At 45.7% G+C, this 18,740-nt stretch overlaps 1 protein-coding gene across 7 annotated transcripts in view; it reads left to right on the top strand.

Moving 5' to 3' along the window:
- Positions 1-18,740, top strand: part of LOC137532296 (NACHT, LRR and PYD domains-containing protein 3-like) — a 784,203-nt gene that overhangs the window by 238,121 nt on the left and 527,342 nt on the right. For all 7 annotated transcript variants that reach the window (XR_011023906.1, XM_068252693.1, XM_068252702.1 and 4 more), the window contains exon 6: positions 5,283-6,993. Coding sequence is in view for 6 of the 7 variants with exons in the window: in XM_068252693.1 (XP_068108794.1) it covers positions 5,283-6,993 (1,711 nt within the window). In the remaining variant the exon portion in view is untranslated. The remainder of the gene's footprint in view (positions 1-5,282; positions 6,994-18,740) is intronic.

The following is an 18,740-nucleotide window of genomic DNA, read 5'->3' as shown; positions in this document are numbered from 1 at the left end:
TTGATTGGCTGTTTGATGCTCTGCCCCCTTTTTATTACTAGGTTAATTACTAGGTAATGCCTAATGATGTTGATCCAGGGATTTTATCTGATTGCCATCTGGAGTCGGGAAGGAATTTTTCCCTTTGGGGGCTGGTTGGGCCATGCCTTGTAAGGGTTTTTTCGCCTTCCTCTGGATCAACAGGGATATGTGAGGGAGCAGGCTGGTGTTGTACTTTGTACTGGTTGAACTCGATGGACGTATGTCTTTTTTCAACCAAAATAACTATGTAACCCCAGTCACCCAGTGACCAACTGTACCAGGTTTGAGGCATCTGCTATTAACAGTGTAAGCATGCCAGCAATTTAAATATTCCCCTTGAAAATCAGCAGGTGAATTTCGATTGGCTGTTTCAGGCTCCATCCATTTTCCTGAATATTAATCCCAGTCACCCAGTGACCAACTGTGAAAAGTTTGAGAACCCTGCTATTAACCACTTAAAGGGGCACTATGGCGAAATATTTTTAAATTTAAAATGAGCCATAAATTACTTTTCTCCTATGTTGCTGTCACTTACAATAGGTAGTAGAAATATGACAGAAGTGACAGGTTTTGGACTAGTTCATCTCTTCATAGGGGATTCTCAGGGATTTATTTATTTTCAAAAGCACTTAATGAATGGCAGTTGCTCTGTCCAACTGCCAAAAAACTATGTAGCGAGCAGGGAAGCTGGCCAACATCATTGTTTAAATCCTTTTTAGGGAATAGAATATATTTATAAAGAATAAAAGCCTGGCTGAGAATCACCTATGAAGAGATGGACTAGTCCAAAACCTGTCACTTTTGTCAGATTTCTACTACCTACTATAAGTGATGGCAACATAGGAGAAAAGTAATTAATGCCTCAGTTTACTCTGAAAAAAACATACTGATTTGTTTATATTTTCACATATTTTAAATTTTACAATTTCTCGCCATAGTGCCCCTTTAAGGACCATGGGCTTAAACCCCTTTAAAGACCAGGCCATTTTTTACAAAATGGGCCATTGCAGCTTTAAAGAGAACCAGAGACGGAAAAAAAACATATTTATACATACCTGGGGCTTCCTCCAGCCCCATCAGGCTGGATCGCTCCCACGCCGCCTTTCTCCGCATCCTCTGTCCGCCCGTACCGGGTCCCGTCATTTCAGCCAGTCGAGCCAGTCGATGCAAGCGCACTGCGCTCCCAGGCGCATTGCGTACAGAGCCAGAGGGAGCCCCTGTGCATGCGGAAAACTGGCCGCGTCCGGAGGAAGTGACTGGACCCGGTACCGGTGATAGAGGCAGAGGAGGACGGCGGCATGGAAGCGATCCAGGCTTATGGGGCTGGAGGAAGCCCCAGGCATGTATAACATCTTTTTGTCATTTTTAAAAGTCGTTCGTCTCTGGTTCCCTTTAAGGCCTCGCTGCAATGCCGCACAACTCACCACACAAGTGATTCCCCCCCCCCCTTTTCTGCCCTCTTAAAATAAGCCTCTTTTTTACAAATGTTCCCTCTCCCCCTTCTTTCCTTCCCCCTTGCCAGCCAATCCCTGTGATCGTCTGTAAGATCGCCCCTGAGCCTGCCAGGGGGACAGCCATGTGAAACGGCTGTCCCCAGTACAGCAATGCCATAGATCGCAGTGCTGTACCAAGTAAATAGAAGGCGGTTTCACCATCTAACAGTCTCCTAGCGGTAATCGCTGCTGGGAGACTGATGGCAGGGCGGAGCTCTGTCATCCATGCAGAGATTCCTGCAAATCCCCGCCCCAGGACTTTACACCCATTGGCGTGACGCGGTCGGCAAGAAGTTAAAAGTGTAAGAATGGCTGCAGTTGGCTTAGCCCACTTTTTGTAACCTTGACACACAGTCACTCAGTGTTTGTGAGCTTTCAGGTTCCTGGCATCAAAAATATGTGAATGAAAGCAGTTTATCCACCAAGGAAAGAATGTAAGAATGGCAGCAGTTGAAATATTCCCCTTGAAAGTCAATAGTTGAAATTTGATTGGCTGTTTTAGGCTCCACCCACTTTCCTGAATCTCTGCCCAATTTTCCTGGATTTGTAACCTCGGTCACCAAGTGAGCAACTGTGCCAAGTTGGGGACTCTGGCTTGATTACTGTGAGAATGGTAGCGTTATACATTTTTTCCATTGACATGAATGGGTGAAATCTGATTTGCTGTTTGTAGCTCCACCCAGGTTTGCAGGGGGGATGCGAGACCCCCAGAACATATCGTCCCAGGCAGTAAGGGCCCATTCACACTTGAAAGCGCAAAACGCCGGCGCTTACTGAAAAATCACTGAACACTGGGGAGATTTTTCAGCAATCGTGTTTAGCGCTTCTCTAGCACTGAAACACGATCGCCGGGAAATCACCTAAAAATAGTGCAGGCGACATGTTTGCATTTCACATTTTTGGGTGATTTGCAGCAATTAGCGCAAATCGCCCAAGTAAGGCCCGGTTCACATTAGCGGTGGCTATCCGGAATCGCCGTGCCGGAGCCGCACCGCATGCGGAACGGATGAAACGGACGCACGGCATAGCAATGTAAGTCTATGCCACCGTTCACATGCGTCCGTTTCGTCCGGACCGGAGCCGGACCGGATCCGGACTCCGGCGTCCGTTCCAACATGCGCTATTTTTTGGTCCGGCTCCTCCGGCAGCCGTATCCGGGGCGGAGCCGGACTGCACCATCCGGCCAATACAAATCAATGAGAACCGGATAGCGCACAACACACTGGCTAAAAATCCGGATGTTCTACCCCACTTCCTATGAGGATTGTTGCGGCGATATTGGATCGGGGACACATGGGCAAGCATTTTGGAGTGGAGCAGCACGAGCTGGAGATGTTGGCAGCATGTTGGAGGTGGAGGTGAGTGCTAAACAGCGGAGGGCCTGATTCCACAGGTCCCCCTTCTGCTGACCTCCCAGACCCCAACATTTTTTTTGTTTTTTACGTAACTTTTGCCAAACGGATCCGGATCGCATCCTGATGAACACCTGATGCAACCTGACCGGATCCGGATCGGATCCGGATCAGAACCGTACGGTTCCGATCCGGATCCGGTCTGGATCCGGTCAGGTCATCCGGTCCGTTTGGCAGACAACCGCAAGTGTGAACGGGGCCTAAGAATGGGCCGAAAGACTTATTACACTAGAGCTTTCAAAAACGTTAGTGTTTAAGGGTTTTGCTGAAATCGCCAGCAAAACGCTCAAGTGTGAATGGGCCCTAAGGGATCTGTATTCCAAGTTTCCTTGAAATCGGTCTAGACGTTTTCGAGTGATCACGTCACACACATACGTTTTTATATATACAGTGGCTTGCAAACGTATTCGGCCCCCTTGAAGTTTTCCACATTTTGTCACATTACTGCCACAAACATGAATCAATTTTATTGAAATTCCACGTGAAAGACCAATACAAAGTGGTGTACAGGTGAGAAGTGGAACGAAAATCATACATAATTCCAAACATTTTTTACAAATATATAACTGCAAAGTGGGGTGTGCGTAATTATTCAGCCCCCTGAGTCAATACTTTGTAGAAGCACCTTTTGCTGCAATTACAGCTGCCAGTCTTTTAGGGTATGTCTCTACCAACTTTGCACATCTAGAGACTGAAATCCTTGCCCATTCTTCTTTGTAAAACAGCTCCAGGTCAGTCAGATTAGACAGACAGCGTTTGTGAACAGCAGTTTTCAGATCTTGCCACAGATTCTCGATTGGATTTAGATCTGGACTTTGACTGGGCCATTCTAACACATAGATATGTTTTGTTTTAAACCATTCCATTGTTGCCCTGGCTTTATGTTTAGGGTCGTTGTCCTGCTGGAAGGTGAACCTCCGCCCCAGTCTCAAGTCTTTTGCAGACTCCAAGAGGTTTTCTTCCAAGATTGCGCTGTATTTGGCTCCATCCATCTTCCCATCAACTCTGACCAGCTTCCCTGTCCCTGCTGAAGAGAAGCATCCCCAGAGCATGATGCTGCCACCACCATATTTGACAGTGGAGATGGTGTGTTCTGAGTGATGTGCAATGTTAGTTTACCACCACACAGCGTTTTGCATTTTGGCCAAAAAGTTCCATTTTGGTCTCATCTGACCAGAGCACCTTCTTCCACATGTTTGCTGTGTCCCCCACATGGCTTGTGGCAAACTGCAAACAGGATTTCCTATGCTTTTCTGTTCACAATTGCTTCCTTCTTGCCACTCTTCCATAAAGGCCAACTTTGTGCAGTGCACGACTAATAGTTGTCCTATGGACAGATTCCCCCACCTGAGCGGTAGATCTCTGCAGCTAATCCAGAGTCACCATGGGCCTCTTGACTGCATTTCTGATCAGCGCTCTCCATGTTCGGCCTGTGAGTTTAGGTGGACGGCCTTGTCTTGGTAGGTTTACAGTTGTGCCATACTCCTTCCATTTCTGAATGATCACTTGAACAGTGCTCCGTGGGATGTTCAAGACTTTGGAAATCTTTTTGTAGCCTAAGCCTGCTTTAAATTTCTCAATAACTTTATCCCTGACCTGTCTAGTGTGTTCTTTGGACTTCATGGTGTTGTTGCTCCCAAGATTCTCTTAGACAACCTCTGAGGCCGTAACAGAGCAGCTGTATTTGTACTGACATTAGATTACACACAGGTGCACTCTATTTAGTCATTAGCACTCATCAGGCAATGTCTATAGGCAACTGACTGCACTCAGATCAAAGGGGGCCGAATAATTATGCACACACCACTTTGCAGTTATTTATTTGTAAAAAAAATGTTTGGAATCATGTATGATTGCTGTTCCACTTCTCATGTGTACACCACTTTGTGTTTGTCTTTCATGTGGAATTCCAATAAAATTGATTCATGTTTGTGGCAGTAATATGAAAAAATGTGGAAAACTTCAAGGGGGCCGAATACTTTTGCAACCCACTGTATATACACACACACACACACACACACACACACACACACACACCACTTCCTGGTTAGCGGCCATGTTTTTTGTTTGTAAACACTGCCTAAAACTGCCGATTAAAAGCCAGGATCGCTGCAGGGAGTGGTGGAAACGGCAAAGAGGGGCCTGGGAGAACATAATGAATAGAATGGTATGCTTTTTATTGTAAGAATTTGTGAGTACAGATTCTCTTTAAGTCCACATGGCATCATATTACATCTCCCTTGAAAATGACACCTATTGTACCTAATATTGCAGTAATTTCAGTGAGATAAATAAGTATGTAATGTTCTCTCAACCCATCATGTTCTCAGTAATTATACTGTTTATTTCTCCCCAGATATACAAGAACAGCACAAGACACATCTGCTGGAGAGAAGTCAAACTCTAGTGGAGCACAGACCACCAGGATCTACTCTGGTGGAACAAAGCTTCCTCATCAATGAGCGTTATGTGAACCTGGTTGTTGTCTCCACTGACCAGTTCAGGAAGCGTCCCCAGAATGAGCTATTAGAGACCGGGAGAAAACATGAGGAATGCATGCAGAAAGTACAGACTGGACTGGAGCACATCTCCCCTAGCAGGCTGTTCCGCTGGACCCCCCAGTCACAATGTATCCCTCGTGCAGTAATGGTGAGCGGAGTGCCAGGAATAGGGAAGACCACGCTGATGCAGAAGCTTGTCTATGACTGGGTGACTGGAAATCTCTACCAGAGATTTGCTTTTGTCTTCTTCTACAGATTCCGGGAACTTAATAAACTGGCTGAGGTCAGCTTAGAGGAGATGATTCTTCATAAATATCCACATCTGGAGGGGCACCTGGGAGATATTTTATGTCATCCAGAAAGACTTCTGTTTATATTCGATGGTTTAGATGAAAGTATTCACCAAATGGATTTCACATCAAGTAAACTATCCAGCAGCCCAAAACAAAGAGGAGATGTTGGTGTGATTGTGGGTAGTTTAATCACAAAGACACTGCTTAAGGGTTGTTCTGTACTGTTAACCAGCCGTCCTACCAGACTGGCAACAGTGGATACTCGTGTTTTCCAGAGAGTAACAGAGATCCTGGGATTTCTCCATGCAGATAGGCTGGCTTACTTTGAACATTTCTTTAATAATAAGGAATTGGGAGAGAAGAATTTTCACCATGTGCAGGAGAATGGCTCATTGTACACTTTCTGCTACATCCCAGCCTACTGCTGGATCATCTGTACCGTGTTATCAATGTGCTACAGAAACCAACCAGCAAATACTGACCAGCTGGTGACACCATTGCCCAAAACTGTGACACAACTATTTGTGGCTTTTGTCTCCAACATTCTGGCCAATCACAACCAGAACAGAGATGACCCTCCCGCTGCTCGGAATATCCTGACATCTCTGGGGTGGATGGCAGAACATGGAGTCATGAATCACAGGATTGTGTTTGATAAGCATGATCTGGAGTCATTCAATGTGACGGCTGATAAGCCTCTCCTTTCATGTTTCATGATGGAATCTGGTCACCCTCCTGATGTGGATTACTCCTTCTTACATCTCACTCTGCAGGAGTTTTTTGCTGCTTTAGCTCATTTTATTAACTATAATCCTGACAAATTACATGAATCCCTTAACAAGGCTGATTCCTATGAAGATGGTCGTGCTGAAATATTTCTCCGTTTCCTCTGTGGTCTCTCTGACAACTCTACTAGATCCATGCTGAAACCTTATGTGGGGGAGTTGTCTCCTGAGGCTTCCAGATGGGTGATCACCTGGTTACAGCAGAACTTTACAGAAAAACAAAGACATAAAAAATATACTAGGAAGCTTCTTAATGTTTTCTACTGTCTGTATGAAAGCAGGAATAAGGCTCTGGTGTCACAGTGTGTCGGGTCACAGAAGCTTATTGACTTCTCAAATGTTCGGCTCACCCCTCTGGACTGCTCTGTGGTGTCTTACATCCTGAAATACTGCAAAGTGACAAGAAAAGTGAAGCTGTGGAGATGTGATATTCCAGATGAAGGACTGAGGAAACTTGTACCAGCCCTGAACAACGTCAGGGATTTAAGGTACATTTAAAAAAAATATAATTTTTTCCCCTAAAATTCCTGTTTTTAGGAACTATCCCTGTTCATCTATACTGCCATAGTTTTCCGAATATAAGACACACCTAGGTTTACAGGGCAAAAATCAGGGGAAAAAAAATTAACTTAACCTAGGTGTGTCTATAGTGCAGCGGAGTCTTATGGACCTTTTACCCCCTAAAACTGTCTCTACGCTACTCTACACTACACTAATCCTTGTTTCCCCTACCAATTACTTTACACAATACACTATGCTACACTATACTTTAACTTTCTGCCCTACCAACTAAGCTATACAGCAATACACTACATTGCACTTAAACTACATTAACACTACACTTCACTAAACTACACTGCAATTAGCTGAACTACACTCCACTGCCCTGAACTACACTGCACTGCACTACAATATCATACTATACTAGCTCCTGCCGCTTCGAACCTCTTCCCCCGGCTCCAGGTCCTGCAGCCTCCGCGATCCTCCCCAATATTCTCCTCCTGCAGTGCGCTCCTCTTCTGTTGCAGTGGTAGGTAGGGACACCAGCCACCTACCGTTGTGCAGAATCGCCGGGGTCCACCCTGCCGCTGCCACCGTGGTCCTCCAGCCGCTGTCTCTAAACATGCTGATCCTAGCAGGTATAGTATACCCATAGCTTCCCAGTGTGCTCTGCATAGTAAAATTCGGTATCTTTGTAATATAAGACATGTCCACTTTTCTCCCCAAGTTTTGGGGCAAATAATTTGTCTTATATTCTGAAAAATACGGTATGTTCTCTAGTACTATGTGACAATGAGGCTGAACATTTCATTACAAGTGCCCATACACACATCAACCTTCCCATGTGATTCCCTCCAGATTCCATCACTCTTATTAATTCTGATGGGACTTGATTCCTCAAAATTTTAGATCAGTTGCACTTCAATCAATTTTAGCCTAAAATCAATAGTATTGATTGGACAGGATGGAAAACCCACAGTAGGTGAATTTGTGTTGGGGCCGGAGTGACTTTAGATCGATGGCCCATAACGTTGCATTGTATCAAACATGGCAACTCTGTGGTTAGATCTATTTTCAGTAGATTCTTTGCTGGAATGAAAACTGATGTGGTGAGAGTGGCAGGAATGGATTCCTTTCTGAAGTGATTGTGTTTTGAATGGAATCAATTCTTTTAGAACACTGAATGGGAAAATATACAGTATTTTTTGGAATATAAGATGCTCCGGAATGTAAGACACACCTAGGTTTAGAGGGGGGGGGGGGGGGGGGGAAAGGCGAAAAAATACTAAACCTAGGTGCATCTATATTTCAGTGGTGTCTTATGGAGCTTTGCCCCCCCCCCCCTTCCCCCAAGCTGTCTATCTAAACCACACTATCCAGCTACAATAACCCCTGCTGCTCCCACCAGCTATACTATTCTCCCTCCAAACAATGTAGAATTATGCCGCACTTAGGCTATAAGATACCAGTCTCAGTATAAATAGTGGAGCGCTATAATAAAAAGTCACTTACAGCTTCAAAGTGATAAAAAATGGGTATTCCAGATGTATACCAGTATACCAGATATATACCAGTATATACAGGCTCACAGTCCCATTGGATGTAGACACTTCCAGATGATCAGCAGAGTAGTTCATCCACGGCCACTGTGTAAGACACTTAAAAAGACAAAAAGAATTCCATAGGGTAGTACTGTAGGCACTCAATATGAGTACTGTAGGCACCCCAATATGGATTCCACACCCCGTCTACAAGCACAAAGTGAGTGATAGGCACTCCCACACTTAGCCCACACTCACCCAGTTAACCTCTCAAACAAGAGATATATAAGCGCTCAGGGGGGATCAATACATAAGGTTCTGCAATCAGCTTTGTCTTTAGAAGGAGGTCCATTACGGGCCTCAGCCAGATCCAAAGTCTAGGGCTCAAACAAATTGTATATAGTGAAGTACAGTTTAATAAAATCACAAGCAAGCGGTATTGCACTTACAAACATCGAAGATAAGCGAGCATGTAACAAGTGGTGTTCCCGGGACACCGCACCCAATGCATCTGCCTCTGCAGGTTCAAAGAAAGCCAAACCGTGCTGCCATAAATGACTCCCACTCCTCGCACCTCTCAAGGCTCCGCCCTACTTTTTTCAACCCTGAAGTCTCATCAGGTGCTACTGATTGGCTACAAGGATGAACTTTAACCTCCGTGGCGGTAATGATGAGCCTAGCTCGTCCATTATCGCCGGAGGGTGCCGCTCAGGCCCTAGTGGGCCGATTTTCTTAATTTTTTTTAAAACATGCTGCCAGCACTTTGCTAGCTGCGTGTTTACGACGATCGCCGCCGATGCGCCGCTACCCGCCACGTTATGCCGCCCCCCCCCCCCAAGACCCCGTGCGCAGCCTGGCCAATCAATGCCAGGCAGCGTTGAGGGGTGGATCGGGACTCCCGATCACGATCATCGCCATGGCAACGGGGAAGCCCCAAAGGAAATCCCGTTTAGAACAGGATTTCCGGATGGGACTTCGCGCCGGCGGCCATCAGAAGGGTGTGAGGGAGGGAGCAGGGAGGGGGGAATCATGTAGCTAGCGCTAGGTTAGCTACATGATTTAAAAAAAAAAAATACTGCTGCGCTGCCACCCTGGCGCATTTAATAGAATGCCAGGGTGGTTAAAAATCCCCTCCTCAAACTTTATTGGTTAAAACTTGTGAAGAAAGGCTGCAGTACCAAGAATCACCTGTCTGCGTCACCACCATAAAAATCAAACTGCAATACCAAAAGATGACTGTCTGTGCCACCCCAATTACACCTTAGGCTGCAGTACCAGCTGCTGCCTGCCTGCTCCACCCTACCCCCAAGATATAATTAGAAGGCTGCAGTGCCAGTATTCTATTATCTGCGCCACAGTTCTATTCTATTAAAAAATAAAATATAAAAAAAAAATTAAGCCACTTAATTAAAATTTTGTCATGATCTCCTACTTCTGTACAATTTTTTTTTATAAATTTTTATATATAATTTAATATGCCTTTAGTGTGTTTTCTATATATTATAGTGCAATTGAATTCATAACATGGGTGTTTAAAAGCTACCGTCTTCCCCCAAAAATAAGACAGTGTCTTATATTAATGTTTGCTCTAAAAGATGTGCTAGGGCTTATTTTGAGGGGGTGTCTTATATTTCTATAAGGAAGTGTCTCTCAGCAGAACCTTTCCTGTTCCTTTGTACTGTGATGTTCATGGATTTGAAAGTATGCTACTGTACTGATCAGGCACCCGCCCTGTCTTCCCTGCACACAGCTGATAACCTTGCTGTGTGCTGGGATGACAGGACCAGTGCCCGATTGGTACTGCACCACTGTGTCCCCACTTACTGACTGCCTCTTCCTCCTCTTTAACTTCCACTAGGGCTTATTTTCGGGTAGGGCTTATATTTCAAGCATGCTCAAAATTCCAGCTAGGGCTTATTTTCAGGGTAGGTCTTATTTTCAGGGAAAGAGGGGTAATAGGGGTGCTGGTAAGAAGAAAAAGATCCCATTAGAAGTGTGGCGCAGATAGTAGAATACAGGTACTGCAGCCGTCTAATTAAATCTTGGGGGTAGGGTGGAGCAGGCAGGCAGCAGCTGGTACTGCAGCCTACCCTATGGAACTCTTTTTGGCCTCAATTCACTAAGCTTATCTCCTGTCTTTAATAACGTTTCTAGAGTTGTTACCATGGTGATAAGGCATGTAGTATTCAGGAAACATTTTACCTCAGGCAAACCTAAAGTTAACTCTTCTGTCTTTAAGTTAACTCTCCAATCCTTAAAATAACTCCAGAGTTAAAGACAGACTGTTAATTAACTGCGTGTGAAAATAACTACAGAGGAGGTAACTTAACTACAGAGGAGGTAACTTAACTACAGAGGAGGTAAATTAACAACAGAGGAGGTAACATAAGGAATGAAGAGATAAGATAACTCTCTGTATGGAGGTAAGTTTTCTCTTGCCTTATTATCTACAGCATGATCTTAGTGAATTGAGGCCTTTGTCTTTTTAAGTGTTTGACACAGTGGCCGTGGATGAACTACTCTGGTGATCATCTGGAAGTGTCTACATCCAATAGCACTGTGAGCTTGTAGTGCGATTATGCCCAATTTTTATTACTTTTAAGTGACTTTTTATTATTGCGCTCCACTATTTATACTGAGACTGGTATCTTATATCTTAATCACTTATTTACTGCAGGTATGGATGCTAATATGGATGTTTTTGAATCTAGGAGAAAATGAAAAATCAATTTGGATGAGGTGTTTGGTTATGGGATTCTGACTGCAAATACTTTAGATAATGATTTTAAACAATTACAAGGTGTAATGCTTAAAGGGAACCTTAACTGAGAGTGATATGGATGTTTCCTGTTAAACAATACCAGTTGCCTGGCAGTCCTGCTGATCTCTGTGGCTGCAATAGTGGCTGAATCACACCCTGAAACAAGCATGCAGCTAATCCAGTCTGACTTCAGTCAGAGCACCTGATCTGCATGCTTGTTCAGGGGCTGTGGCTAAAAGTATTAGAGACACAGGATCAGCAGGTGATTCAGGCAACTGGTATTATTTTAAAAGGAAAAATCCATATCCTTCTCAGTTTAGGTTCCCTTTAAAGAACAGCAAACCTGGTGGGATGTCGCTGCTCTGACAAAATGTCATAAAGAAGGGATCGTACCTAAAAAATTAAGGTGGGGTGGTGAAGAAAATTAGGTTAATGATGCAGAGTGGTAGGAGTATTTCCATAAATGTGGGATGGGGTTTATTGAATTATTAATTAATCAGAAATAAGGTCGGTTGGAGCGGTTGGGGAATGAAATAGAAACATTAAAGAGGAACTCCAACCAAGAATTTAACTTTATCCCAATCAGTAGCTGATACCCCCTTTTACATGAGAAATATATTGCTTTTCATCCAGGCCGCAGAGCTTTGCATCCAACCCTCAGAGCTTTGCATTCAACCTTCAGAGACTTGCATCCAGGCCGCAGAGCTTTGCATCCAACCCTCAGAGACTTGCATCCAGCCCGCAGAGCTTTGCATCCAGCCCGCAGAGCATTGTATCCAGCCTGCAGAGCGTTGCATCCATCCCGCAGAGCATTGCATCCAGCACGCAGAGCATTGCATCCAGCCCGCAGAGCGTTGCATCCAGCCTGCAGAGCGTTGCATCCATCCGCAGAGCATTGCATCCATCCCGCAGAGCGTTACATCCAGCCTGCAAAGTGTTGCATCCAGCCTGCAAAGTGTTGCATCCAGCCTGCAGAGTGTTGCATCCAGCCCGCACAGGCTTCATTGGGATTTCAGCCAACGGCCCAGCCAGGTGCTCAGCCAACGATCCAGATCCCTAATGTTGTTCAGCCTGCTGCCTCCCTGTCTGAAGCTCACCAGCCTGCTGCCTCCCTGTCTGAAACTCACCAGCCTGCTCCCTCCCTGTCTGAAACTCACCAGCCTGCTGCTTCCCTGTTTGAAGCTATTCAGCCTGCTGCTTCACTGTCTGAAGTTGTTCAACCTGCTGCTGTCCTGCCTGAAACTAAGTAGCATGTTTCCCTGCCTGCCGGTCTCCAGGTCATTGTTCAGCCAGATGCTTTCCGGCCTCCTGCCATCCAGCTTCCTGATGCTCAGCCTTTTATCCAGTCAGTTTCATGGTCCTCTGCTGACCCCCAGTTTATGCAAACTTTAGTTGGCATGCATACTCTAAAGATTTTTTTTTGGCACCCTGCTCCCACAAGCTATTGTTGGCATCCTGTTTGCAAAGACTTTTGATAAAGCTCAGTTACTACATACTCATGCTGGCATTCAATTTCCTCCTGTTTATGCTGCTATCCAGTTGATACAGACTTTTGTTCCTGCTGCTATATGGCCATTATGGACTTCTACTGTGGCTCAGCTATTACAGACTTTGTCTGCTGTTCCTGCTCTTGATGGCATCCAGTCTGCTGTTCCTGCTCTTGATGGCATCCAGTCTGCTGTTCCTGCTCTTGATGGCATCCAGTCTGCTGTTCCTGCTCCTGATGGCATCCGGTCTGCTGTTCCTGCTCCTGATGGCATCCAGTCTGCTGTTCCTGCTCCTGATAGCATCCAGTCCGCTGTTCTTCCTAATGGTGCCCAGTTCAGTGTTATTCCTGGTGGGGCTCAAGCTGCTACCCAGCCTGTGGTTCCATCTCATGATCTCCAGTCTGTTGTCAAGTCTATAGTCTTGCCTGGTGGTTTGCAGTCTTTTTCAAGCTCATTATTCTGCATGACTCTTTTAAGTCACTTACTGTCCAGCTTCTCCAGTGTCCAGCAGCTCAGTCTCCAAAGACTTGTGGTTTTGTTTTTGAATCATATCCCTCTCTGCCCATGCAGAATTGAGCCAGCACTGTTGCCTGCTCTGCCATGGTATTTGCTGCATACCACTTTGCCTGATTATTGGGACCCAGGTGGGTGTAAGTTAGAGGTCTGGTGGAGCGTCCAGAGGCCACTCCTAAAGGGGGAGGGGGGTAATGTCATGCTGCTTGCTGTTTGAATTCCTGCTGGTGTCACACTATGGTTTTTACATGAACTTCCGCTGTCCACCAGCAGAGCTCTCACCTCATCTCTGGAACCCTGTGAACAGTCACCTGACCATTGTGCAGTATTTAAGACTGCCTCTAGCTGAAGAACATTGCTAGATCATTGTGTGCTGTAGGCCTTGTGCTCTGGTCACCCGTCTTTGCTCCTAGCTCCTGGCCTCCTGTATTTGTATTGATCTCCCGGTATTGACCTTTTGCATTGTCTAACTATTCTCTTGTCCACTGTCTGTATACTTTTGATATTCTGATAATTGATCCTGGCTTGTACGACTATTCTCCTGTGTGCTGATTCTGCTGATATGAGTCTGTATATATTTTATTATTGTATATATATTATGATCCGGGTTTCTGTGTGCTGCTATTGTATATATTGTGTGATCCGGGTTCCTGTGTGCTGCTACTGAGTATATATTGTGTGACCCGTGTCTTTGCATATTCATTGTAAATATTAGTTAGTCAGTCAGGGTGATATCGGGGCACGGTGGTCATATTGTACGATTGCATGCATATTGTTTGTATGTGTATATATGTTCATTTGCACTCTGTAATTAAACACGTTTATCCACCATCTCTATTTCTTGTTTTGCCTTGATATGGATCTGCATGCGCAGATCCTTACACTCCAATCTCGGAAGCATCCACTTCAACAATAAACGGACATAGCACGTCAGGATGTGTGAGCACTGGAGCAGTGCAGAAGGCCCTCTTCAGTTCCTGAAAAGCCTCTACTGCCTGAGTAGGCCAAACTGAAGGATTAGCGCCCTTCTTGGTGAGGTCAGTAAAAGGTGCAGCTTTGGTAGGAAACTGTAATGGATTGCGGAGATGCCGCCGCGCGGTCTGGCAGTGGGGTGGCTGTCTCCGCGTTCAGACCAGCGGTTTCCACACAGCAGCATGCGTCTGGTTTGCCTGGGACTTCTAGTGCACACAGGTGGAGAGCTAAGGCAAGCCCTTTATGCCAGTAGGAGAAGGATCAGCTGATCAGGTCGATTGGCTAAGTGGCGCAGGGTGGCGCGGAGGAGCGCTGCAGTATATATAGATCTTGCTGGTCAGTCTATGGTTGTCTGCCGTTGCGAATACTTACGTGTGAGCACTCAGACCTCAGTCAGATCCCACAGTGTGTTAAAACCAGGTGGACCTGGGAATTCACACTTAGCCAGATTACCACTGTGTTATACTTTAGACCAGTTCCAGGGTGTTGAGACCAAGGACCTCACACCCAAGCTTAGGTTTACTGTGTCATTGCTGTGTTATACTTTAGACTAGTTCCTGGGTGTCGAGACCACAGACCTCACACCACAGACTAGGACTGTGCTTTATATATGTTATGACTATTTGCTCTGTTGACCTGCTCTTGCTTTCTGATTCGGTACCTCTGCATGTCTGCCTACCTGTTGCCAAACCCTTCCTGTACCCGGTTACCGAATCAGCCTTTCTGTCTCTGTACCTTATCTGCTCGTGTGTTGCCGACCTGGCCTGCCCGACCCTCCAGGCTGTCACTCATCCCTTGAGTGCTCAGTCTATCTGTACTAGCAGTGACACTATTCCACCAAGTGTCAGTTAGCTATTAGGACTCCTGCTCCTCAGAGAGTCCGGCCTGCTAGCAGCCGGTGGCCTCTACTCCTCTTGAGTCCCCTGGCTGCAGTACAGTCTATATTTGATCACCAAGTATCACTGGTTGCCAGGATCTCTCTATCCCCTCTCTCAAGGAGATAGTCCCTGCACAGCCAAGGGCCACCTGCCCCTCAGGTTGGTCCTGGCCGAGCTGCCTGTGTCACCCGCCTCACGGGAGATAGCCTACAGTTACTCCAAACACTTACACTTCATTAGGTGTCCAGAGGTTAGTCATACTTGTATTATTGGTGATTCTGCAGATCATCCATAATCAAGTATACATCTGCATTATTGGTGATTCTGCAGATCATCAATAATCAGATTCTCTCTGTGTGCTGACACCAATCATAACAGAACGGCAGACCTGAAAAACAAAATGGACGCACTCAACAGCCGTCTTGATGCACTCACCACCTCGGTGGAGAATTTCATCAGGGTGCTGGACGGTCATCAGACCCAGATTACTGCTTTGTCTGGGTCTATACATGTCCTTCAAACGGCTGTGAATGCAGTGCGATCCCCTTCAGTTACAGACTTGCTTATGTCTGTACCCGAAAGGTTTTCTGGTCATAGATCTGACTTTCAGAACTTTAGAAATTGTGTAATGTCGTATTTTGAGTTAAGACCCAATTTGTCAGGAACTGAGGCACAGAGAATTACGTTCATTAAGACCCTGTTGTCAGGAGATTCTCAAACATGGGCATATAGCCTTCAGGCAGGGCATGAGGCTTTGACATCGGTTGAGGAATTTTTTAAGGCCATGGCCATAATTTACGATGATCCGGACATCGCTTCTACTGCTGAGCGGAAGCTTAAGACTTTGCGTCAGGGTAAGGATCCAGTAGAGGTCTACGCAGCTGAGTTCAGAAAGTGGGCTGTGTCAGCTAGGTGGGGGACATTTGCGTTATTAGACTGCTTTTTATCAGGGTTATCAGACGCAGTCTCTGATTTGATGTTGGGACACCCTGAACCGAAATCTATTGATGAGGCAATCTCTTTAGCAGTACGGGTTGATCGCCGTTTACGCTATCAGAAACAAACCCAGGGTAAGAACACTGTAAGATATGTCTCCTACGCCTCTCCTCCACCCGTTTCACCTCCGCCAGAGCCAATGCAGATTGGACAGTCAAAATTGACACGGGTGGAAAAGAATCGCAGGAAAACAGAACAGCTCTGTTTGCACTGTGCAGAGGAGGGTCATAAGGTACAGAATTGTCCTAAACAGTCGGGAAACGCTGCCGCCTAGGTGTAGTCAGAGGTAATACCCTAGGCGAGCAATTATTACCTCTAAACAATAATCGTCTGCTCCTTCCCTGTTCCGTCACATGGGAGGGTCGGACTGTCCCCACTGAAGCTTTTATAGACTCTGGTTCAGCGGCTAACTTTATTGATTACGAGTTTGCAAAGAATTTGGGGGTTCCCATACTTCCGTTAGACCAACAGGTTTTGGTCACTGCGGTAGATGACTCTCCTCTGCAAAGTAGACATCCCTTATCACGGACCCCGGAGTTGATGTTCAGTGTTGGGGTGCTACATTAAGAGAGCCTACAGTTTCTGGTCCTGCGTATGGCAACCTCCACCTTTATTCTTGGCATGCCATGGTTACAACTTCACTCCCCTCAGATAGATCGGTCTTCAGGTCAGCTAACGAGCTGGTCGACCCATTGTCATCGTCACTGTTTAGCAAAAGTAACCGTGAGTAACACCAAGATTCAGGTTAAAGGTGTGCCAACTCAATACGCAGAATTTGTTGACGTATTCTGTCTCAAATCAGCAGATAAACTTCCCCCCCCACCGTACTTTCGACTGTCCCATCAATTTAAGATCTGGTTGTATGCCCCCTCGGGGTCACCTCTATAATCTATCTGGGCCTGAGAAACTGGCAATGCAGGAATACATCAAAGAGAACTTGGCCAAGGGTTTCATCCGCCCCTCTCGTTCACCAGCAGGGGCAGGTTTTTTTTTTGTAAAAAAAAAGGATGGAGGCCTTCGTCCCTGCATTGATTATCGAGGCTTAAACAAGATTACAGTGAAAAATCGTTATCCTTTACCTTTGATTGACGATTTGTTCACTCAGGTTACCAACGCCAAGATTTTCTCTAAACTGGATTTGAGAGGCACATACAACCTACCGTATATACCCGTGTATAAGCCGACCTGAGTATAAGCCGACCCCCCAACTTTTACCCCAAAAAACTGGGAAAAATGATCGGTATAAGCCGATGGTGGAAAATGCATTAAGCGGACCTGAACTCAGAACTTCTTCCCTGCTCTAAAAGATATCCAACAGCATAATAACCTTTAAAAAAAACATTTTAAAGGGACTCCGAGCAGTGCAGAAACTATGGAAAGATGCATATCATTTTAAAGCTCTCTTTCTCCTCTTTCCAATGATATATAAACCGCCGCCCTACGCCTTTTAGTTTTCGCGACAATAGAGAAAACTAAAAGGCGTAGGGTGACGATTTAGGTGTCGCCAGAAAGAGGAGAAAGAGAGCTTTAAAATGATACCCATCTTTCCATAGTTACATTGTATTACACAGGGCGACTTTTTCCTAAAGTCAGCAGCTCCATTCTGCTGAATGGAGCTGCTGACACTGGGGAAAGTGTCGTCCTGTGTAATACAATGTAACTATGGAAAGATGGATATCATTTTAAAGCTCTCTTTCTCCTCTTTCAGGCGACACCTAAATCGTCGCCCTACGCCTTTTAGTTTTCTCTATTTTCGCGATTAAATTCGCGGCCGCGGCAATTTCTATCGTGAAAATAGCGAAAACGAAAAGGCGTAGGGCGGCGGTTTATATATCATTACAAAGAGGAGAAAGAGAGCTTTAAAATGATATGCATCTTTCCATAGTTTCTGCACTGCTCGGAGTCCCTTTAACCTTTAAAAAAAAACATTTCTTTGTAACATCTGATACAAAACCCTCAATAAATCTGCAGTGTGCCCACTTCCTGCTTTCATGGAAGCAGACATAGCATTAACATCCTGTGTGCACCTATTAACTCTCTGCTGAGACAGACAACTGAAGTACAACTTGTGCTTAGCCACAGAAGTGGAAATGAAGACAGGCTAAACCCTCTGAAACCATGCAGGGTGCATGAGAGGGAATTAGACAGGCTAAACTCTCTGACAACATACAGGGTGCATGAGAGGGAAAAAGACAGCCTAAACTTTTTAAATACATACATGGAGCATTTCACTCCCTCTGTCCTGTGCAAGAGTTCAGGTCCACTCAGCCAAGTAGCTCAGTGCGGCCGCATAAGTCCCGCCCACCGCCACCATTGCCAGTGTTGTAAAGTGGTACGATTGCTACCTTGTTCTCCCCCACGCTCCGTGCGCTGCCTCATAGGAATATGTCCTGCAGCCCTCTGTGTCCAGGTCTGGGTATGCAGAGCTGCGGTGTGGGGTGCATGCGTTTCACTTACCGATGCACGCATTGATTCCTCTCCAGGCCAGTCGCAGGCTCCTTGTTATGACGCCCTCTAGTGGCGCCTCTTATGCATCACTGGAGGGCGTCATAACAAGGAGCCTGCGACTGGCCTGAAGAGGAATCA

Source organism: Hyperolius riggenbachi, chromosome 1 (assembly GCF_040937935.1).
Source record: "Hyperolius riggenbachi isolate aHypRig1 chromosome 1, aHypRig1.pri, whole genome shotgun sequence".
NCBI classification, from domain to species: domain Eukaryota; kingdom Metazoa; phylum Chordata; class Amphibia; order Anura; family Hyperoliidae; genus Hyperolius; species Hyperolius riggenbachi.
Note: the sequence above shows the minus strand (reverse complement) of the source record. Positions and strands in the feature narration are given on the sequence as shown.